This window comes from Bubalus kerabau, chromosome 4 (genome assembly GCF_029407905.1).
Source record: "Bubalus kerabau isolate K-KA32 ecotype Philippines breed swamp buffalo chromosome 4, PCC_UOA_SB_1v2, whole genome shotgun sequence".
Lineage (NCBI taxonomy): Eukaryota > Metazoa > Chordata > Mammalia > Artiodactyla > Bovidae > Bubalus > Bubalus kerabau.
This window is the reverse complement of record NC_073627.1, coordinates 111928342-111949712: the sequence shown is the minus strand read 5'-3', so window position 1 is coordinate 111949712 and position 21371 is coordinate 111928342. Positions and strand designations below refer to the sequence as shown.

Below are 21371 nucleotides of genomic sequence, written 5' to 3'. Positions count from 1 at the left end.
AGTGAGGTGTCGGTGCTGCGGTCAGCGCAGGGACCAGCCTGGGCTCTGGGCTTCGGGCTTCCTGTAATTGCCCTTCTCTCCCCCCCTGCTTCCTGGGAGCCTGTGCCTGGATGGGGCAGTCCTACCATCACTGCCTGTGCCACTCAGGGTCTGAAGGGAGAGTCCTGTCTCTTCTTGCAGGGGCCATCTTCCTTTCACATATGGAAAAAGTAGGCGAGGAGGAGGTGGGGAGGGGTGAGAAAACAGAATAAAACAGTTTATTCTGAAAGTCTCTCACTTTCCAACAATTGGAGAAGGAAGCAGAACAAGCCTTCACCTTTCTTCAGTTTGGGACACTTGAGTCTATTTCTCAATAGAGTGTAAATCCTCCCCTGCCCCTGGAATCTTGATCGACCCATTGATGGAAAAGTTTGAACTCATACTCATCATCATTATGTAAGACTCTTCAGACTTCTCATTATGAAAGAAATAGTACATACTCTTAAAAAAATCAGAAAACATAGGGGGAAATTACCCCCCAAAAAAGTAGAGGTTATCCCCTCACCTCTGGATGACCATTTTTCATATTTTGTGTATATTCTTCCAAGATGTTTCCTCTCCATAAATGTTTACACACATACACAGCAGATCATGCACTGCTCTCTTTATTTAGCCACGAATTGCTAACATCTTCTGTACAGAACCATCGAGGACCTTTATAACAGGCACATATTATTCCTTTGTGTGGAACACTGAAGTGTTCGACCAGGTCTCTGTTTGACATTTAGGTTGTTACCAAGTTTTACCTTTTATGAACAATGCTGGTATCCCTGTATATTTTCGTATTCCTCTCTTATTGTTACCACAAATAATTCCTGGACAAATATATTACCAGAAGGTCCTGGAACAATTATAAGTTTCACCCATGCCTATTTTCTCATGCCACCATCAATGATTGGTATATGAACGTACTTTGTAACATTTTTACCATCCTGATGTATATTTCACTGGTGTTCTTGATTGGCATGTTTTGATTACTTATGAGATTGAATATATTTTCATATATTTATTAATTGGTTGTTAGTATTTCTTTTTTTCCTTAGATTATTTTGTTTGCATCCTTGCCCAGTTCCCTGGTGGCTCAGATGTTAAAGAGTCTGCCTGCAATGCAGGAGACCTGGCTTTAATTCCTAGGTCAGAAAGATCCCCTGGAGAAAGGGAATGGCTGCCCACTCCAGTATTCTTGCCTGGGAAATCCCGTGGGCAGAGGAGCCTGCCAGGCTACAGTCCATGGGCTTGCGAAGAGTCGGACACAACTGAGCGACTAACAAGAAGTTTTTTAAGTTGGGCTATGTCGACTTGCTAGTGTCCTTTTTGTACCATTGATTTAACCTTTTGGCTTATGCTGCATTTTCCTTTAGTTCACTGTTCACTGTTTTGGTTCTTTTATATATATATATTAAATTCTTAAATTCTCTTTCCTCTATATGTATGATTTCCTCATTCCATCCTTTCTTAGGTTCGAAGCATGTATCTTTTTTCAGATACCTTAATATGTGTCTATCATTAACTAACATGCGGAAGTGCATCCCATAGTAGGTTGTATGCAAACTCTCCACCAGGTTCAAGAGGTAGATGATTTCAAAGAGCTGCAAACTGCAAACATTTTAACATTTTTACGTATTTCAGAACTGTCTTTCAAATAGGATACTGCCTTTGGTTTCATGTTTAGAAAATCTCTCCCTACGCCAGGATTCTAAAAATATTTACCTGTATTTTCTTTTACCTTTGAGGTTTATGTTTTACATTTATGTGTATAGTCCATTTGGAACTTGAATGAAATGTGTAAGGGTAGGGATTCAGGTTTAATTTTTTTTTTAACCAAATATCTATGCCATTTATTGAATTAAGTATTCTTTTCTTCAGTGATTTGAAATGACCCATCCCTATAGTCTTGGGTTTATTTTCAGACTTGACTCTGCTCCACTGATTTGTCTTTTCCTGTACTGGTATTACAGTATCTTAATTATTACAGCTTTAATCATACATTTTAACAACTGGTATTACAAGTGCTCATTTGTTACTGTTCTATTAAAAATTTTTCTTGGCACATTGAGTGTATTTATTCTTCCCAGTGAACTTTAAAATAATTTTGTCAAGTTCAAGAAGATTTTCTTTAGTGTGTGTTAGTTTTATAGATTAATTTGTACAGAATAGCCATACTCACACCATTGGGTCTTACCATCCAAGATCATGGGAAATGTCCCATTTATTCATTCCTGTCATACCATAGTTTTATGATTTTCTTTGTGCAGGGCCTGAACTTTATTTTAGGCTTATTCTGACTGACTATGGTTAGCATATAAGAAAACCGTTGCTCTTTGGTATATTTATACCTATGAATGCATTTTTTTTCTTCAAATTTTTTTATTGAAGTATAGTTGATTTCAGGCTTTCTTGGTGGCTCAGTGGTAAAGAATCCACCTGCCAATGCAGGAGATGTGGGCTGGATCCCTGGGTTGGGAAGATACCCTGGATAAGGAAACAGCAACCCACTTCAGTATTCTTGCCTGGGAAGTCCCATGGACAGAGGAGCCTTTTAATTTGTCCAAAAAGGAAGTTTTATCAGTTGCAAGTAATTCTTACTTTGCCTCCTCCTTCCCACAATTTACTTCTCAATTTGTTATCTAATTGCATTCAGTAGCATTTCCTGAATAACATTTGAATAACTGTGATGTTTGGGGCAGGACTCTATTCCTGCCTTGAGCTTGACTTGAGTGGGAATGCTACCTTCTTTTACTATTGACCTTGCTGGGGAAATGTTTGTATCTATGTTTTTTATTCTTTAAGGAGCCATTTTGTTTTCCTAAAAAAGAAAAAAAGGATAGATGTTGAATTTTATCAAATACTGCTCTACATTTTTGAAGGCAAGATGTGTGTGAGCAGGTGAGGGTAAGTAGGGGTGAATTTAGCCTGTTAAAATGAGGAATAATATCATTATGATTTTCCAATATCAAATTATCTTTTTATCTCTGGAATCCTAGTTGCTTTTTTGTAATTATGAAAAACACTATTTTCCCTCAAGAAACAGCCTTGATTTTGTACATCTGTGTGATGCTGCGATTATTAATTGGCATTTTTAGAATTCTGTTTTGAAAAAGAGGCCTAATTCCATTAGATTTGTTTTACTAGACTGAGTTACTTTTGCTCAAAGCAGTGGAAGTATCAGGGTGTTTTTAACCCTCTTGTGTCAATTAGGTTTAGCCCATTTTTGGCTCTTCCATGGAATTGTGGAAGGAGAGCCAGAGAGGGGAGGGTTGAGACTCTAGGGTGGGACCTCAATGGCTGCCCATCTGAGCTCAGGGGAGCCTGAACAGGGTTAGATGTATCCAGTTAGCAATCTCCAAGCTTGTCCTCTTTCTCCTTCTATGCAGAACACTCAGCACTGTTCATTTCACAACTTTACACAGAAGAATAAGCCTCACTTGGCATTGTCAGCCAATCACCAGGTAGGGTAGAGTTCTTTTCTTAAAAGCAATGAGCCATCAAGTTGGCAAATGCATAGCCAGCAGGCCCTACACTACTTCTCTTGAACCTACTGGAGGCCCAGAAGACTTCTAGAGGCCTGACCTGTCTCTGTAAAGAAAATCTTTTACACGTTTGGTGCAGTGTTCAGTAGCCACTTCGATCTAGTTTATTTTATACTCAGAGCTGAGTCTGTCAGTGATAATAAGCACTTAGCTTGTTGCTGAAAGGGGAGGGGAGGGGAGTGGTGTATAAATAATGAGAACACACAGAAACTTGTGCTGTTAACAGCTCTGCTTCAGTAAAGCAGCCTTTATTGTGTCGCTGCCTCTGGGTGTGTTTTCCTGTGAAGACCAGAAATAAAGCACTAGTCTTGTACATGTCTTTTTTTTATCCCCCCCTACCCAGGAGGAAGGTGACTCTCTCATTAATATGAAAGATAAGTTTAAATATTGTTTAATTAATTGTTGCTTTACCATATGATTTTTTTATATATAAAGAAGGCTACCCATTCTTCTGGCATCTTAGACTTGAGCTGAAAGGAAGGGCCTGACTTGATTTACCCCCAGCTGCAGGATGCAGGCAAATCACAGCCCCTCTGAGGCCCATCCTTCCCTCTCTGCACATCATCTCCGGTCTCATTCAGCCTTAAATTCTCTTTCCTCTCTATGTATAATTTCCTCATTCCATACTTTCCTAGGTTCAAAACATGTGTATTATTCCAGATACCTTAACGTGTGTCTATCGTTAACTAACATGCGGAAATGCATTCCATAGTAGGTTGTATGCAAACTCTCCACTGGGTTGAAGAGGTGGATGATTTCCAAGGGCTGCAAATTGCAAATCACCAAGAAGAATTCAAGTCCCCTGCCTGCTTACTGCTTGGCTGGTACAGTGTTTTATCAGATGTGGAGTTTGAATGCCTTTCTGTGTGGAAAGCATTCCCCAGTTGGCTCCAGATTCCTCTACAGTCTATGATCCAGTCTAATATACTGGGCATGTCACCCACTTTTATTTTGTGTCTGATTCCTGAAGACATTTAGATTTATAAATTCTGGTGTGCACCAGATAGAGAATCAGGCCTGCAGGTTGAGATCAGGGGTCAGCCAACTTTTTATAAAGGACCAGATAGTAAATATCTTAGGTTTTGTGGTCCGTACAATCTCTGTCACAACCACTCAGCACTGCCTAGTCAGGCTCCTCTGTCCATGGGGTTTCTCCAGGCAAGGATACTGGAGTGAGTTGCCATACCCTCATCCAGGGGATCTTTCCAACCCAAGGATCAAACCCAGGTCTCCTGCATTGCAGGTGGATTCTTCACCAGCTGAGCCACCAGGGAAGCCCAAGTAAAAAGGCAGCCATAGATAATACATAAACAATGAGCATAATTGTGTTCCAATGAAACTTTGTATGGGGACATGAAAACTTGAATTTCATATGACTTTTTCCTGTCACAAATATTTGTTTGATTTTTTTTTTCAACCATTTGGTAAAAGCTAAGTATAAGGATGGTGTTTATTCCAGCAGGTCAAACTTGACCTATGGGTCGAAGTTCGCTAACTCCTGATTTAGATCATTGACCAAATGCCCCTAATGCTTTTCCAAAGGATCCAAGAAAAATCAAAACAATCCTAGAGCTTTTAGACTAGCAACTCACTTCCAAGTAGATCTATTTTTAAATGCTTGGAAACTGTAAGCTTGAATTATACACATTACATGACTCCAACAAAGGCTACTATTGGCTCTGATTTGCTCTGGGCCCTGTGGGTGGCTTTCTCCTCTCTTAAGCGCTCAGGGAAAAGGATGTTGGGGCAAGGACAGTCAATCACTTGACTACTGTGAGGGGCAGTGAAGAAAGTACAGCCAGAAGCCAGAATGAAAGTGAAGGCAGTGGGAACGGACCCTGATTACACTTGGAATGTTTGTAAAGCAGTAAACGTATATACTTAGCAGTTCTCCAGTACACACAGCCGGTTCAGGCTTCATGACAGTTTTCCACTGACTATCACTTCCATCTTGCTGAAACAGGTAATGCCTTATTTCTTTTCCAGTCTTAGCACATGCTGGAGTGGTCTTCTGACCCATTTTTCCCACAATGGACACAGATTCATTCAAATAAATTAATCCCTCCTCATGATGCAGTTGAAAGAAACATGTGCCAGTGAATAACTAAACCACATTACCACACCCTCAAGGAAACTGCCTCTGATGCGCATTTGAAGCATAGAGAAAACACGGAGCTTTTCCTTGTCATCACTTCCCTCCCACCAGATCATCAAGCAGTGAAGAGAGGGCTCCAATGTAGGGAGAACAGAGAGAGGGGTTTCTGGTCTTTTTTTTTTTTTTTTTTTTTTTTTACAGCTTTTCATGCTGTAAATTCTAACCATTCATTATATTTTTTAATGTAACATGTTTAAAAGAACACTTCTCCATACAGCCTTCATTGAGGTTAGAGAGGACTCTGCTGCTGTCTGATTCTGAAATAGCCCAGAAATCTTTCCGTGTTCTGGGAAATTCTGAGCAGGATTTGGTCTTATGAGAGACCTGGAGGATGAGCAGACTCAGTACACAGTTGAGGCATTTAAAAGCTTGGCAGCTCAGGTAGCTCAAAAGTCAGACATGACATTGTCCTTGCCCCAGGAGGCTCAGACTTCATGGGTTTTGATAAAACCTGCATTTTGCCTTTTGCTCGAAAGTTCTGCTGAACTGGGTACAAATGCTTTTTAATCCAACAGAAGTTACAAAACTGTCGTTTTCAACTCTATGTTGTTGGTGTTTTCAGAGGATTCAGCTTGAAGCCCCTTCCTTGCACATCATCTGCCTTGGGTAGAGCTGGGAATTCACGGGCTTGCTATATGGCCTTCAGCTGCTGTGGCTTTTCAGCTTAGAGCCCAGGGAGGAAATATTTATACTTTGACCTTTGTATAGTGAATCTGTGTATAAAAATTCATTTTGCCCACATCGGGTTTCCCATAAGAGCAGGTAGATTGTACATGGCGTGTCACTGTTGCTCTGCTTAGAGAGCAGCAAATAAAATCTTAGTCATGTATAGATTGTCACAGAGGTGATAGCGGTATTTTGTTGTTATTCTCATTATTTTCACATCTCTGGCACAGGTTAGGAGAAGCTGGGGGAAGGAATCATTTCTGGATGACTCAGATGCACCACACTGGGCAGCTCCCAGCCCTTGGAGCCTCTCTCTGGGTTCCATGAAGGTGAGGACAGGAGTGAGACAATATTCACTCCTCACACCTACCTAAGGAGTGTCTGGAGACTTTTGTGGAAACCAGAGTTTGTGCCCTGAGTCTGTGAAGCAGCTGCTTTGGGCTGTGCTTGGAAAGGCGTGAGGAGCAGGGATGCAGGTACCCAGAGCTGGGGGGGTAACAGTCACAAGAAGAGCAAGCGATTCTCATCCGAAGTAGCTCCTTCTGCCTTTCTGCTTGTGTGTGTCCCTCACAAACGTGGACACAGACTCTCCCCTGCCAGTCTAGGGGGCAGGAGGCCCGCAGTGCTGGCCTGATCATGTCTGGAGGGCAAGGCTTAGCTGCATTTTAAGTGGGACAAGGAAACAGGAGCAGGAATCTGAGGAGAGCAACGATAATGGAAGGGATGTGGAAACACTGAGGAGTGTTAAGCCTGTTTCCTTATTTGTAAAATGGGCCACCTTCATGGGGTATCATGTAAGAATTCCATGAGATAATACATGTGAAACCATTAGTCTGTACATGCACTTTTGTCATTCAGTTCACTTCAGTTCAGTCGCTCAGTCGTGTCCGACTCTTTGCGATCCCGTGAACCGCAACACACCAGGCCTCCCTGTCCATCACCAACTCCCAGAGTTCACCCAAACCCATATCCATTGAGTTGGTGATGCCATCCAACCATCTCATCCTCTGTTGTCCCCTTCTCCTCCTGCCCTCAATCTTTCCCAGCATCAGGGTCTTTTCAAATGAGTCAGCTCTTTGCATCAGGTGGCCGAAGTATTTGAGTTTCAGCTTCAACATGAGTCCTTCCAATGAACACCTAGGACTGATCTCCTTTAGGATAGACTGGTTGGATCTCCTTGCAGTCCAAGGGACTCTCAAGAGTCTTCAACACCACAGTTCAAAAGCATCAATTCTTTGGCACTCAGCTTTCTTTATAGTCCAACTCTCACATCCATACATGACTACTGGAAAAAACATAGCCTTGACTAGACGGACCTCTGTTGACATAGTAATGTCTGTGCTTTTTAGTATGCTGTCTAGGTTGGTCATAACTTTCCTTCCAAGGAGTAAGCATCTTTTAATTTCATGGCTGCAGTCACCATCTGCAGTGATTTTGGAGCCCAGAAAAATAAAGCCAGCCACTGTTTCCACTGTTTCCCCATCTATTTCCCATGAAGTGATGGGACCTGATGCCATGATCTCCGTTTTCTGAATGTTGAGCTTTAAGCCAACTTGTTCACTCTCCTCTTTCACTTTCATCAAGAGGCTTTTCAGTTCCTCTTCACTTTCTGCCATAAGGGTGGTGTCATCTGCACATCTGCGGTTATTGATATTTCTCCCAGCAATCTTGATTCCAGCTTGTGCTTCTTCCAGCCCAGCGTTTCTCATGATGTACTCTGCATATAAGTTAAATAAGCAGGGTGACAATATACAGCCTTGACGTACTCCTTTTCCTATTTGGAACCAGTCTGTAGTTCCATGTCCAGTTCTAACTGTTGCTTCCTGACCTGCATACCGGTTTCTCAAGAGGCAGGTCAGGTGGTCTGGTACTCCCAACTCTTTGAGAATTTTCCACAGTTTATTGTGCTCCACACAGTCAAAGGCTTTGGCATAGTCAATAAAGCAGAAATAGATGTTTCTCTAGAACTCTCTTGCTTTTTCAATGATCCAGCAGATGTTGGCAATTTGAACTCTGGTTCCTCTGCCTTTTCTAAAACCAGCTTGAACATCTGGAAGTTCACAGTTCACGTGTTGCTTGAAGCCTGGCTTGGAGAATTTTGAGCATTACTTTACTAGGTGTGAGATGAGTGCAATGTGCAGTAGTTTGAGCATTCTTTGGCATTGCCTTTCTTTGGGATTGAAATGAAAACGGACCATTTCCAGTCTTGTGGCCACTGCTGAGTTTTCCAAATTTGCTGGCATGTTGAGTGCAGCACTTTCACAGCATCATCTTTTAGAATTTGAAATAGCTCACCTGGAATTCCATCACCTCCACTAGCTTTGTTCGTAGTAATGCTTTTGTCATTGTTTTAGTTTATTTTAAAATTTGTACTTATTTATTTTTGACTGGGTATTTCCTCAGTTCTAGGGGCTGTTAATGAACTGGATCTTCATTGCGGTGCATGGGCTTCTTGTTGCAGTGGCTTGTGGAGCACAAGCTCTTAGGCATGTCGGCTTCAGTACCTGTGGGCTTATTAGCCTCGTGGCTTGTGGGATCTTCCCAGACCGGGGATTGAACCTGTGTCTTCTGCATTGGCAGGTGGATTCTCAACCACTGGACCACCAGGGAATCCCTGCCATTATTTTAGAATAATGTGAGTTCTTCTTTTATGAGAAATATAGAAGAACCTGGGATTATTTCATCCAGATAAGAAAAGAGACAGGCATGATGGTAATCTTCAGATAGTTAAGGGACTATTATGTGGCAGAGGGAACAAACTAATTCTTAGGGTTGAAATATGGCCTTCACAGGGAGACAGGTTCACATCAGTAACCAGTTTATTACAGGGATGCTCGGAAACAAGCAGGCTTCCTTGGCAAATATGGGGCTCTGCCACCAGACTTGTTCAGGCAGAAGCTGGATGGCCAGGCCCCCAGGAACTTGAGGGGAGATGCCAGCCCCTGGCAGGAGGTTGGTTGGATTAGATGCTCAGTTCTCTTCCATCTCTACAATGCCAGGAAACTTAGCAAGGGCTAAGGTTTGAATCCTCAGAGAGAACTCATGAAACCAGCAACAGCACATAAAAAAACTGGAAAATGTAGTCTCCAAGGCTCTTTGGGGATCCATTGGGTATAAGCTCATTTACCTAACAGAGATGAGTCTCAGCAGTTTCTTCATGGTATTACTTTGTTAAGGCTGCCATGACAAAGTTCCACAGACTGAGTGGCCTACTAGCGATCTCCAGCCTTTTTGGCACCAGGGACTGGTTTCATGAAGGACAGTTTTTCCATGGATGAGATGGTGGGGATGGTTTCAGGATGATTCAAGTGCATTACATTTATTGCGCCATTTAATGCCACCACTGATCTGACAGGAAGTATTGGTCCATGGCCCAGAAGTTGGGGGCCCCTGGCTTTTAACAACAGAAATTTATTTCTCACAGTTTTGGAGTCCAGGAGTCCAAGATGAAGATGTTAGCAGAGCCAGTTTCTTCTGAGGTCCATCTCCTCGGCTGGTAGATGGCCACCTTCTCCCAGCATCTTCACACAGCCTTTCCCGTGTGAGGTGGTGACCTAATCTCCTCTTCTCATAAGGACACCAGTCATTGGATTAGGGCCCAACCTGATGACCTCATGTAACCTCAGTTAACTCTTTAAAGACCCTGTCTCCAAATACAGCTACATTCTGACTGAGGTACTGGGTGTTAGGACTTTGATCTCTGAATAGGGGCAGACAGTTCAGCCCAGAACATAGAGGCCTTATCCTTTGAGTCATGGTGATAGGGTAGTCCACCAGGACCAGCCTGGAGAGTTTTGGTGACCTTTGGTGACCTTTAACCTCTGTCCCTGATTCCCTCCTCTTAGGTGAACGGCCCTTTCCCTGCACATGGCCAGACTGCCTTAAAAAGTTCTCCCGCTCCGACGAGCTGACTCGCCACTACCGCACCCACACAGGGGAGAAGCAGTTCCGCTGTCCGCTGTGCGAGAAGCGCTTCATGAGGAGCGACCACCTGACCAAGCACGCCCGGCGGCACACAGAGTTCCACCCCAGCATGATCAAGCGATCCAAAAAGGCGCTGGCCAACCCTTTGTGAGGTGCTGCCCACCTCAGCCAGGGAGGGACAGACCTGGAAGGACAAACTACTCCCAGCGGACAGACAGACACGTGGGAACCACGGCCCCCAGGAGGCGTGCTGCCAGCATAGGAAGTTGCTGTTCTTTGGTCTCTAGTCTAATTTTCCTCTCCCTGCGTTGTTTTTAAAAGCACATTGTAGCCTGAGATCAAAGTCAACACTTGGTCCCCTTGCAGAGGCAACTCTGAACTGTCTCTGACTGTGGGAGGGAAGGCAGATGCTTTTTTTTTCCCTCTCCTTAATTTTTTGGGGGGGGTGGTGGTGGGTGGGGGGAGGGAGTAAGGCCAAGACTGGGGTAGAATTTTAAAGATACAACACTGGTGTACATATGTCTGACTGGGTGAGTTGACCTGTGGCATCACACAGTGATTCTGGGCCCTTTCTGCTTGCTGTCTTTCAGAATTGTTTTCTTACCTTTTAATGTAATGACGAGTGTGCTTCGGTTTCTTTAGCAAAACCACTCTCTTGAATCACGTTACCTTTTGAGACAAAACGCCATAGCACAGCTGTCTTTATGCAAGCAAGAGCACATCTACTCCAGCATGATCTGTCATCTAAAGACTTGAAAACAAAAAAGTTACTTATAGTCAATGGGTAAGCAGTCTGAATTTATACTAATCAAGACAAACCTTTGAAAGGTTACACTAAGTACAGAACTTTCAAACCTTGCTTTGTATGAATTGTACTTTTTGAACATAAGCTGCACTTTTATTTTCTAATGCAGAGGATGAATAAGTTAAATACATGCTTTAAGGATAGAAGCAGACATTCTGTTTGGAAACGCATTATAATCTGCTTATTTTACAGTACATGTTTCCCTGTGAAATGGCAAAGATGTGAGGGCAGAATATATACAACAGATGCTGAAGGAGAAGGAGGGTAGTATTTTTTTTTTTTAATTTAAAAAACAAACAAACAGAATTTTAGCTCTATTAACTTTTCCAAATTTTCCAATCCTTTTAATTAACCTCATCTTATTGTACCATAATGCCATGAACAGGAGGGCTTTGACTCTGTTGGGTTTTATTTGAATGAGTGCATAATGGTAACTAGCTCTGGGAACGTCTGCTTTCTGGGGAAAAGCATTGTTGGTTACCATCTCATATTCCTACAAAACTCCCACTAACAGGTGCAAGAGTTATGTAAAAAGAAAAGGGGGGTGAAATGTGAAAAGAAAAATAATACATCCCTGTAAGTAGTGAGTGCTAAGGGAAAAGACCACAATGATTTCAGAGGAGACTGCAGAGTCGTCTCTTTCAGAAAAGGAAGGCACATGGAACATGCAGGGATGAAAATACATCACTGTATCTTTTACATTTTACATCAGTAGCCTCACCACTATAGATCTTGTATCCAGGTATCTAAAATGGCCTCAACCACTACATCCATAATATGCCATTTATCTGATAACATAATTTTGGCCTTTATGTGGTCAGAAAAATGAACTGAGTTTTCATCATTAAGAAGAAACCTCAAATAGGGGAGTCAGCACTGATGGTGGGGGAAATGTTTACATTTCTTTTTTTCATCAGAAGCATTTTCTGACAATTTTATCTAATATTTAAAACAGGGAGCTATGGTGCACTCTAGTTTATACGTGTGCTATGAGATGTGTTGTGTAAACCTGGGGTGCCCACCTATTGGTGAACTCATCATTTCACCTGACACATGCTTGTTTCCAGTTCAGAACCAGTGTGGGCTCTTGCAGCAAGCATGGGTCACAGCTGATTCCAACTTCCAGTACAGTAGCCATCACCTGCACGGCGTTTTTCCTTGATTTGTTTAACCAGTGTAGTTGCATTAGTAGTTCTATAAAAAGAACTGCTTTTAACATTAGGGACTGGGATCAGTCCATGGGATAAAAAGGAAAGTGTTTTCTCACGGGAAAACATGTCAGGAAAAATAAAGAACACTTTCTACCTCTGTTTCAGATTTTTGAAACGCTTATTTTAAACCAAATTTTAATTTCTGTGTCCAAAATAAGTTTTAAGGACATCTGTTCTTCCATACGAAATAGGTTAGGCTGCCTGTTTCTTACTGAACTCATGGAATGGTTCTGCTTGTGATCCTCTGCACGCTGCCTTTTAATGAGTGAGGAGTTTGGGGTTGCCTAGCAACCCACTAACTTGTACAAACTCATCTTTCCCTCACAGAACGAAATGAAGGAAAACCAAGCAAAGTCAGTGAAAGACAATCTTTACAGTTTCAGGAGTAAATCTATATATGGCTTTTGTCCAGCACTTAGATGGATGTAAATGCAGCAACTTGTTTAAAAAAAAAATGCACAATTTACTTCCCAAAAAAAAGTTGTACTTGCCTTTTCAAGTCGTTGAAGAACTCACATTTGATATTCTCTTATATGTTATAATAATATAACGTATAAACTCAAGGCTTTTTATTCTTTGTGATAACTCCTGTTTTAACACGTAACAAAACAGGAACCAGCATTCTAATTAGATTTACTCTATCAAGATATGGTTCAAATAGGACTACTAGAGTTCATTGAACACTAAAACTATGAAACAGTTACTTTTTATATTAAAAAGACCATGGATTTAACTTTAAAAAATCCAAATGCAGGATAGTAATTTTTGTTTACTTTTTTAACCAAACTGAATTTTTTTGAAAGACTATTGCAGGTGTTTAAAAAGAAAGAGAAATTGTTCTATCTAATACTGTAAGTAGTTGTCATATTCTGGAAAATTTAAATAGTTTTAGAGTTAAGAGAACTCCTCTCCTTGGTTAGGGAAGAAGAAAGCCCTTCACCACTGTGGAACGATGCCCTGGCTTTAAGGTGTGTAGCCCTACATCATGCTTCTTTTGAGAATTATATTTGGTAGTTATAATTACAGAAACTGATTAGTTGTCAGTTTGCAGGTAGATTTAGCACAGTACTCATCACTCTGGATAGATTGAGATGTTCTTTCACAACAGATAAATGATCTGTAACACTGTAAGATACTGATCTTTACAACTGTTTAATCAGTTTTATTTTTGTACAGTATTAGTGACCTAAGTTATTTTGCTGTCCCATTTTTGTAAATCAAATGAAATTATAAGAGGATTCTGACAGTAGGTATTTTGTACATATGTATATAAGTTGTCCAAATAAAAATAATAAATGATAAAGATCAAATTGTTCTAGCCATTTGTGTTCTAAGAGGGGTGTGTTTTTGTCATACTGGAGGTTACCTCTTTAACCAGTGCTCACAGGGTTTTATGATGAGTACAAAGATGACTTACTTAGGCCCTTCAATGTGAGATATTTGTGTAGACCTGTCTGTATTTACTATTCACAGACCTCTGAGGAAGGAGATGGAATGGAGGCTGCATTAAACTACTGTATTATACTGGAAGGGAATATTTATATTTTCAGGTAAATCACTTAAAGAGGTCTATAAAGCTTATAACTATTCTGGGGTATACTAGGAACTAGTCAGAGAACATTACTCAGATTATTCTCTTGAGATATGGTATTGATAAGAACTCAAATTGGAGTCTCAAAGGCAAAACAGTAAAACCATAAAACCAAGTGAAGATGAACACCAAAGTGTGTGTGTGTGTGTGTGTGTGTAATTTCGTCTAAATATTCTAAAATCTAATCACAGTATAATCTAGTATAAGTAGATACTAGCTAGCTAGTATTTATTAAGCTTTCATTGTGTGTCACAGTGCCAAGTGTTCAGTGCTTTTTTCTCATTTTATCTTTACAGCAGCTCTGTACAGCTCCTTACAGAAGATACCACTGTTATCCACATATTTCAGATGGGGGAAATTACTAACTTGCTAACACATTCTAGTAAGTGGTGTAGACCATATTTAAATCTGGATCTGCTGAACTGAAGCCTCTGTCTTTCTGTGCCTACTACATCAGGTTATTTGCATTTGACCCATGTTATTGAGCAACTGTTCGTGCCACGCATTGTTGTCACTGAGGACACAAAGGTGACAAAAGCACACAAACTCTCTTCATTCATGGAGTTTATAAGTTAGGGGATGAAAACCCATAAACAAGTAAACCAAGTATCCATATAATTTCAGACAGTGATCAGCAGGGCGATGAAAATAGAGTTGGGTGACTTGGGTGTTGGGGAAAGCCTACTTTAGGTTGAGTCTCCCTGGGGGGACTTAAACATATGAGCTGGGAGCTGGGTGACACGGGGGAGCCAGGCCTGCAGATATGGAAGAAGTGAGAAGAGCCAGTGCGAGGAGTTTGGCAGGAGGGTGATCAGGATTTTGGAGGAACTCGAGGAAGGGGTGGCTGGAGCATAAACAAGGAAGATGAGAGTGGATGGGGTGGTTGGCACAGGCCAGATTATAAGGCCTATATTGCAGGTTACAGTGTAATGTTTGATTTTGATTCTCAGAGGGGGAAATCTCATGGAAGGTTACAAGCAGAAGAAGGTTATGATCAGATACACATTTTTCAAGAAGCTCTTTCTGGGTGTGGGTAGAAAATGGATTTTAGAGGGGCAAGAATGGAAGCAGGGAGACTGGTATTAGTCCAGGCAAGAGATGATGATTATTTGGCTCAGTGGCGGTAGGAAGAAGTGAATAGTTCCAAAAATGCCTTGGGGGAAGAATCATTTGGACTTGAAGATATTAGGATGTCAGGGGTGAATGAATAAAAGCTCCAGTCATGACCCTCAGGTTATTATGGGCTGAGCAACAGGTTAATGCAGTTGGATGAGGTGGAGGAAAGGAGATGGCTGGTGTGAAGGAAAGTTGTAGACTCGTCAGTGGACATATTGCCCGTAGACATCACAGGGACGTGTTGAGAGAACAACAATTATACATACTAGTTTAGAACTCACAGAAGTGTGGACTGGAGATTTGGAAGTCACAGGCATGTTTGAGGTAACTGACGCCACAGGAATGGGTGGGATCACCTGTGGTAGAATAGAGAGAAAGTCTAGAACAGAGGAGAAGGGAGGGGGACAGAAAGGTAGCTGAAGAAGTAACAAAACTTAGAAAACTGCAGGTCCTAGAATAATGCACTGGGGTTCCCAGGTGGCTCAGTGGTAAAGAACCCGCCTGCCAAATAGGAGATGTGGGTTTGATCCCTAGGTCAGCAAGATCCCTAGGTCAGGAAGATCCCTAGGTCAGAAAGATCCCTTGGAGAAGAAAATGGCAAGCCACTCCAGTATTCTTGCCTGGGAAATCCCATTGACAGAGGAGCTTGGTGGGCAACAGTCCATGGGATCACAAGAGTTGGACATGACTTAGCGACTAAACAACAACAGAATAAGGGACGGGGTGGGGGTGGGGGAAAATTAATCAATTCTGTTGAATGTCACTGGGAGCTGTAGTAAGACTAGTGCTAAAATGTGTCCAAAGTATTGAAATGAGGTATTTGAGTTAATTGGTGAAACTTATTAGTGCTGCATTAGAATAGTGGAAACAGACATCTGGTTGGGGAAGGGGAAGAGTAATTAGAAGGTACAAAATCATAAAATAGTTATTTCTCATACAATTTGCAGAAAATTTAAAAAGCAGAAAGAGCCTTGATCAATACATAGCACAAGATAGGAAAAAGAAAGGAGATATAGAAACAGACAAAAAAAAGGAAAGTAGAATCCACATGGCACCTAAATTTCCTTATTTAAAGTTAGATTTTCAGTTGAATCAAAATATGAAATTGTGTGGGTGCATATTTCACAAGAGCTTCACTTAAAATGAAATAACAAGGATTATCTTTATCCAGTAAAAATAAATTATTTTTTTGTTGGCCTCTGCCTTGTTTAAGAGTTATCATATTAAAATCAGAAAAGAATAGAATTTAATGAAAAAATGGATGAAAGAAGGGATTACTTTTTATACATCTTCAATATTCTATATTGAAGATGTAACAGTGGCTAGTAACATTCCATCAAAATACACGAAACAAAAAAAGTCAGGAGAATTTCATGAAAACTACAGAATTGCAATCTTACCTAAATAAGAGATGACTTTGGTAGTATACATCTTTTCAACTATTTATGAAACGTGTTAAAAAATATAAGATACAAGACAATAAATAACAGAGATTACACTTTCTGACTAGCAGGCAGTAAAGGGAACAATTCATAACAAGTTGTCACTCACCTGGAGCCAGACATCCTGGAGTGTGAAGTCAAGTGATCGTTTCTATGATCAAAGCTAAGAGGCGGTGATGGAATTCCAATTGCGCTATTTCAAATCCTAAAAGATGATGCTGTTTAAATGCTGCAGTCAATATGCCATCTTATTTGGAAAACTCAGCAGTGGCCACAGGACTAGGAAAAGGTCAGTTTTCATTCCAATCCCAAAGAAAGGCAATGCCAAAGAGCATTCAAATTACAGTTGCACTCATTTCAAATGCTAGCAAGATTATGCTCAAAATCCTTCAAGCTAGGCTTCAACAGCGTGTGAACTAAGAACTTCCAGATGTACAAGTTGTATTTAGAAAAGGCAGAAGAAGCAGAGATCAAATTACCAATGTCCACTGGATCATAGAAAAAGCAAGGGAATTCCAAAAAATCATCTGCTTCATTGAGTACACTAAAGCCTTTGCTGTGTGGATCACAACAAACTGTGGAAAATTCTGAAAGAGATGAGATGAGAATACCAGACCACCTTATGTGCCTCCTGAGAAACCTGTATGCAGGATAAGAAGGAACAGTTAGAACTGGACATAGAACAAGGGACTGATTCAGAATTGGGAAAGGAGTACCTCAAAGCTGTATATTGTCACCCTGCTTATCTAACTTATATGCAGAGTACATCATGCCGAAATGCTGGGATGGATGACTCACAAGCTGGAATCAAGATTGCTGGGAGAAATGTCAGCCACCTCAGAAATGCAGATGATACCACTTTAATGGTAGAAAGCAAAGAGGAACTAAAGAGCCTCTTGATAAAGGTGAAAGAGGAAAGAAAAAACTGGCCTAAAACTGAAAATTCAAAAAATGAAGAACATAGCATCCAGTCCTATTATTTCATAGGGAATAGATGGGGAAATAGTGGAAATAGTGACATATTTTATTTTCTTGGGCTCCAAAATGACTATGGACAGTGACTGCAGCCATGAAATTAAAAGATGCTTGTTCATAGGAACAAAAGCCATGACAAAACTAGACAGCATATTAAAAAGCATACAATAGCTTTGCCAACAAAGGTCCGTATAGCCAAAGGTATAGTTTTTCCAGAAGTCATGTATGGATGTGAGAGTTGGACCATAAAGAAGGCTGAGCGCCAAAGAATTGTTGGTTTTGAACATGTGGTGCTGGAGAAGACTCTTGAGAGTCCATTGGATCTCTCTGGGAGATCAAACCAGTCAATCTTAAAGGAAATCAACTCTGAATATGTATTGGAAGGACTGATGCTGAAGCTGAAGTTCCAATACTTTGGCCACCTGATGTGAAGAGCCAGCTCATTGGAAAAGACTCTGATGCTGGGAAAGATTGAAGGCAGGAAGAGAAGGGAGCAACAGGATGAGACGGTTGGATAGTGTCACTGACTCAGTGGACATGAGTTTGAGCAAACTCAGGCAGATACCGAAGGACAGGGAAGCCAGGCGTGGTGCAGTTCATGGGATTGCAAGGAGTAGGACACGACTTAGCATCTGAACAACCACAGCAACATCTTAATTCTTAATGAAAGAGAAAATACAAATTATAATCAGTTTAAGTCAATAAAAATAAGAGAAAAAACTATATATCCAAAATATACCCAAAAGCTTTACTTAAAAGGAAAATTCAGAGCCTTTGTTGTTCTTTAGTCACTAAGTCATGTCTGACTCTTTGTGACCCCATGGACTGTAGCGCACCAGGCTTCCCTGTCCTTCATCATTTCCTGGAGTTTTATTATATGTTTTTATTATTATCCATTAAAAATAAACCAAACAATCAGTTCAAGAAGCAAGAAAGTGAATAAAATCTGGGAAAAGTGTGAAGAAAGAATAGATTAAACCTAAGAGGTGGATCTGTGAAAAGACCAAAAAATGTCCCTTTTGACAAAGCCAAATGGCAAAAATAGAAAATCTGAATAAATGCATGATACTACAAATGAAAAGAGATTAACTATAGATATTATAATAATTTGGGGTATTTTGATTAAATGACTTTCTTAGGAGAAGAACAATTTTGATGAATAGTACAGTATAGACCAAAAACTATAAACAAAGTTAAACAAATGTCAGAGAATTTCAACACCTAGATAATTTTATAAGCAAAATCTTTCAAATATTTAAGGAACCAATATCTTCTTTAGAATTTAAACTGTTAGAACATAAAGCATAGAAAATGATGGGAAACAGTTCATTTAGGAAGCTAGTTTAACCCTGACTTAAAAGAATCGTCAAGAATATTTTTTAAAAGAAAAATAGTATAGGAGAATTTGCTCTACCAGGAATTACAGCCCATTTTAAAGACATAAGAATTTAATATATAAGAGTGACACTCCAAGTCAATGGGGAAAGCATGAATTAGCCAGTGTTTAGCCAGTTAATTATCTAAAAACTATATACCAAATTAACTCCTATATTAAATATTTAAATAGAATTATTAAAGCACTTGAATAAAATATAGGTGAAGATCTATATTCCTCAAATCATGCTTTGAGAAAGAACTCAAATATACAAATCTAAGAGTAGAAGTCAATATCAGAAAATTAGTCGATTTAACTAATAATGTGAAGCTATTATAAAAAAAATTAGCCTAAACAAAATTGAAAGGTACAAATATGGAAAAGTGCACCTCAAAAGGGTTAGTATCTTTAATATATATCTTCTTACAGGTCAGTATAAAAAACATTTAGAAAAATTCAAATAATATGACTTGACACTTTAAAAAATGATAAAAATAGTCAAACATTTAAAAATGTTCACTATGCTTTCAGTCAAAACCACAATATAAAAAAAATGAGTTACAGTTATATTTTGGAGAAGGAAATGGCAAACCACTCCAGTATTCTTGCCTGAAAAATCCATGGGCAGAGGAGTCATGGGATTGCAAAGAGTTGGACATGACTGAGTGACTGAGCGCACAGAGTTGTATTTGAGCAAACACAGTTGTATTTGCCTAGGCAATTAGTGAAGATTTAAAAAATAAAGCACCCATTTTGTCAGAAATTAGGAGAGATGGGCACATTGTTAGTGGGAACCCAGACTGGCACATGTTTTCTAGGAGACAATTGGGCCACAGAATTTAAAAACTATAAAAATGTTCTGAAAACTTAAAGAAGCAGTGTCTGAAAGGGAGGTTGGTACAGGGCATCCATGCTTCTTATATTGTCCCTCTCCAGCTCACTCAGGCTCCCATAATGTCCCACCTATATTCCTTGAATAGCCTCCTAACTAGTATAGTTTCCTCCATATTTTCTTTTAACATGATCATCTGCTTTGCCATGTCGGTGTTCTAAACATAAACTATCTATGTTCTTTTGTTTTCCAGTACCTCCCATGTTCCTGTCACTTAAAGGATTAAGGTCAATATTCTTAATATGGCTTGCAAGGTTCTCCATGTCCTGACCCCTGCCAAATTCTCTAGGCATACCTTTTACCCCTACTGTTTTGCCGTCCATTCATAATACCCATCTGCTGATACTTTTTACAGATGTGTAACTTCTATTCATATTCTTTCAGTTAGTTCAGTCCTGTCCTCCCGGTCCCCATCACTCACTCTATTTCTTTGCAAAGAAGGCTCTGCGTGCATGCTTGCTAAGTTGCTTCAGTCACGTCTGACTCTGGAGTCCTGTGGCCTGTAGCCTGCCAGGCTTCTCTGTCCATGGGATTCTCCAGGCAAGAATACTGGAGTGGGTTGCCTTTCCCTCCTCCAGAGGATCTTCCTGACCCAGGGATCGAACCTGCATCTCTTACTTCACCTGCATTGGCAGGTGGCTTCTTTACCACTAGTGCCACCTGGAAAGCCCTAGTGAAGGCTGTACCTTCCTTTAGAAAGCTTTCTATGACTTCCTGGGCTGATTAAGTACCCTCCATTTGCTCCCACAAAACACATTATCTATTCCCCCACGATACTTTTGTGAAATTCATTCATGTCACTGTAAGTAGTTGTAGTTTGTTCACTCTCATTTCTCTATTCAAGTCATCAAAATATTTCACAATTTTCACAATTGTTATTGAATAATTACTCCAGATACTGGTTAATGTGTGTAGTGCTTCTGTTAGCATTCTTGTGCATGTGTTTTGGTAAACATGCACTCATTTCTGTCGGGTATATATCTAGGACTGTAACTGCTCAATCATAGGAGGAGGTAGGCAGCATAATAAAAGCAGCCGTTTAGAATCCTTGCCCTAATGATAGGTTTTCCAGGTGGGCTTTGTAATAGGGAGATAACCAGGTGGGCCTAATATAATCACAGCTGCTTTCAAAGCAAGTGCTTTCTTCATCTGGGAGCAGACGAGGGAGTCAGACATGAAGCGCAAGGAATACTTGCTGTGTTGTTGGGAGCTTGAGGATACAGGGGTCCACCTTGCAAGGACTGGAAAGTGGCCTCTAGAAGCAGAGGATGGCCTTAGCTGGCCCCCAGCAAGGAAACAGGGCATCGGCCCTACAACATCAAAGTCCTGAATTTTGCCAACAGTGAGTTAGGGATGTGGGGTTCTCCCCAAAGCCTCTAGATGAGGACTCATCCTCCCCAACGCCTTGATTTCAGCCTTGTGATATTCTGAGCAGATCACCCAGCCACGCTGTGGTGGACTTCTGATCTACAGAACTGTAAGCTAAAAATAATTTTGTTCTTAAGTTTGTGGTAATTTGTTATATAGCAGTAGAATACTAATATGTAGAATTTCCATGTATTCGTTTTAGAAGATGCTGCCAACAGACATTTATGAGAGTTTCAGTCGCTCTATAAAATCAATACATGTTGCTTTTAGCATAGTCACAAA

The 21371-nt window shown here is 40.5% G+C and overlaps 1 protein-coding gene across 2 annotated transcripts in view; it reads left to right on the top strand.

Moving 5' to 3' along the window:
* The window catches only part of KLF9 (KLF transcription factor 9), a 47375-nt gene that overhangs the window by 13344 nt on the left and 12660 nt on the right, over positions 1-21371 (top strand). Inside the window, exons 2-3 of one of the 2 annotated variants that reach the window (XM_055578290.1) lie at positions 10236-13880; positions 14218-21198. In XM_055578290.1, coding sequence (XP_055434265.1) covers positions 10236-10465 — 230 coding nt within the window. In that variant the 3' untranslated portion in view covers positions 10466-13880; positions 14218-21198. Of the gene's footprint in view, positions 1-10235; positions 21199-21371 lie in introns of both variants that reach the window. The other variant, XM_055578291.1, reaches the window with a different exon arrangement.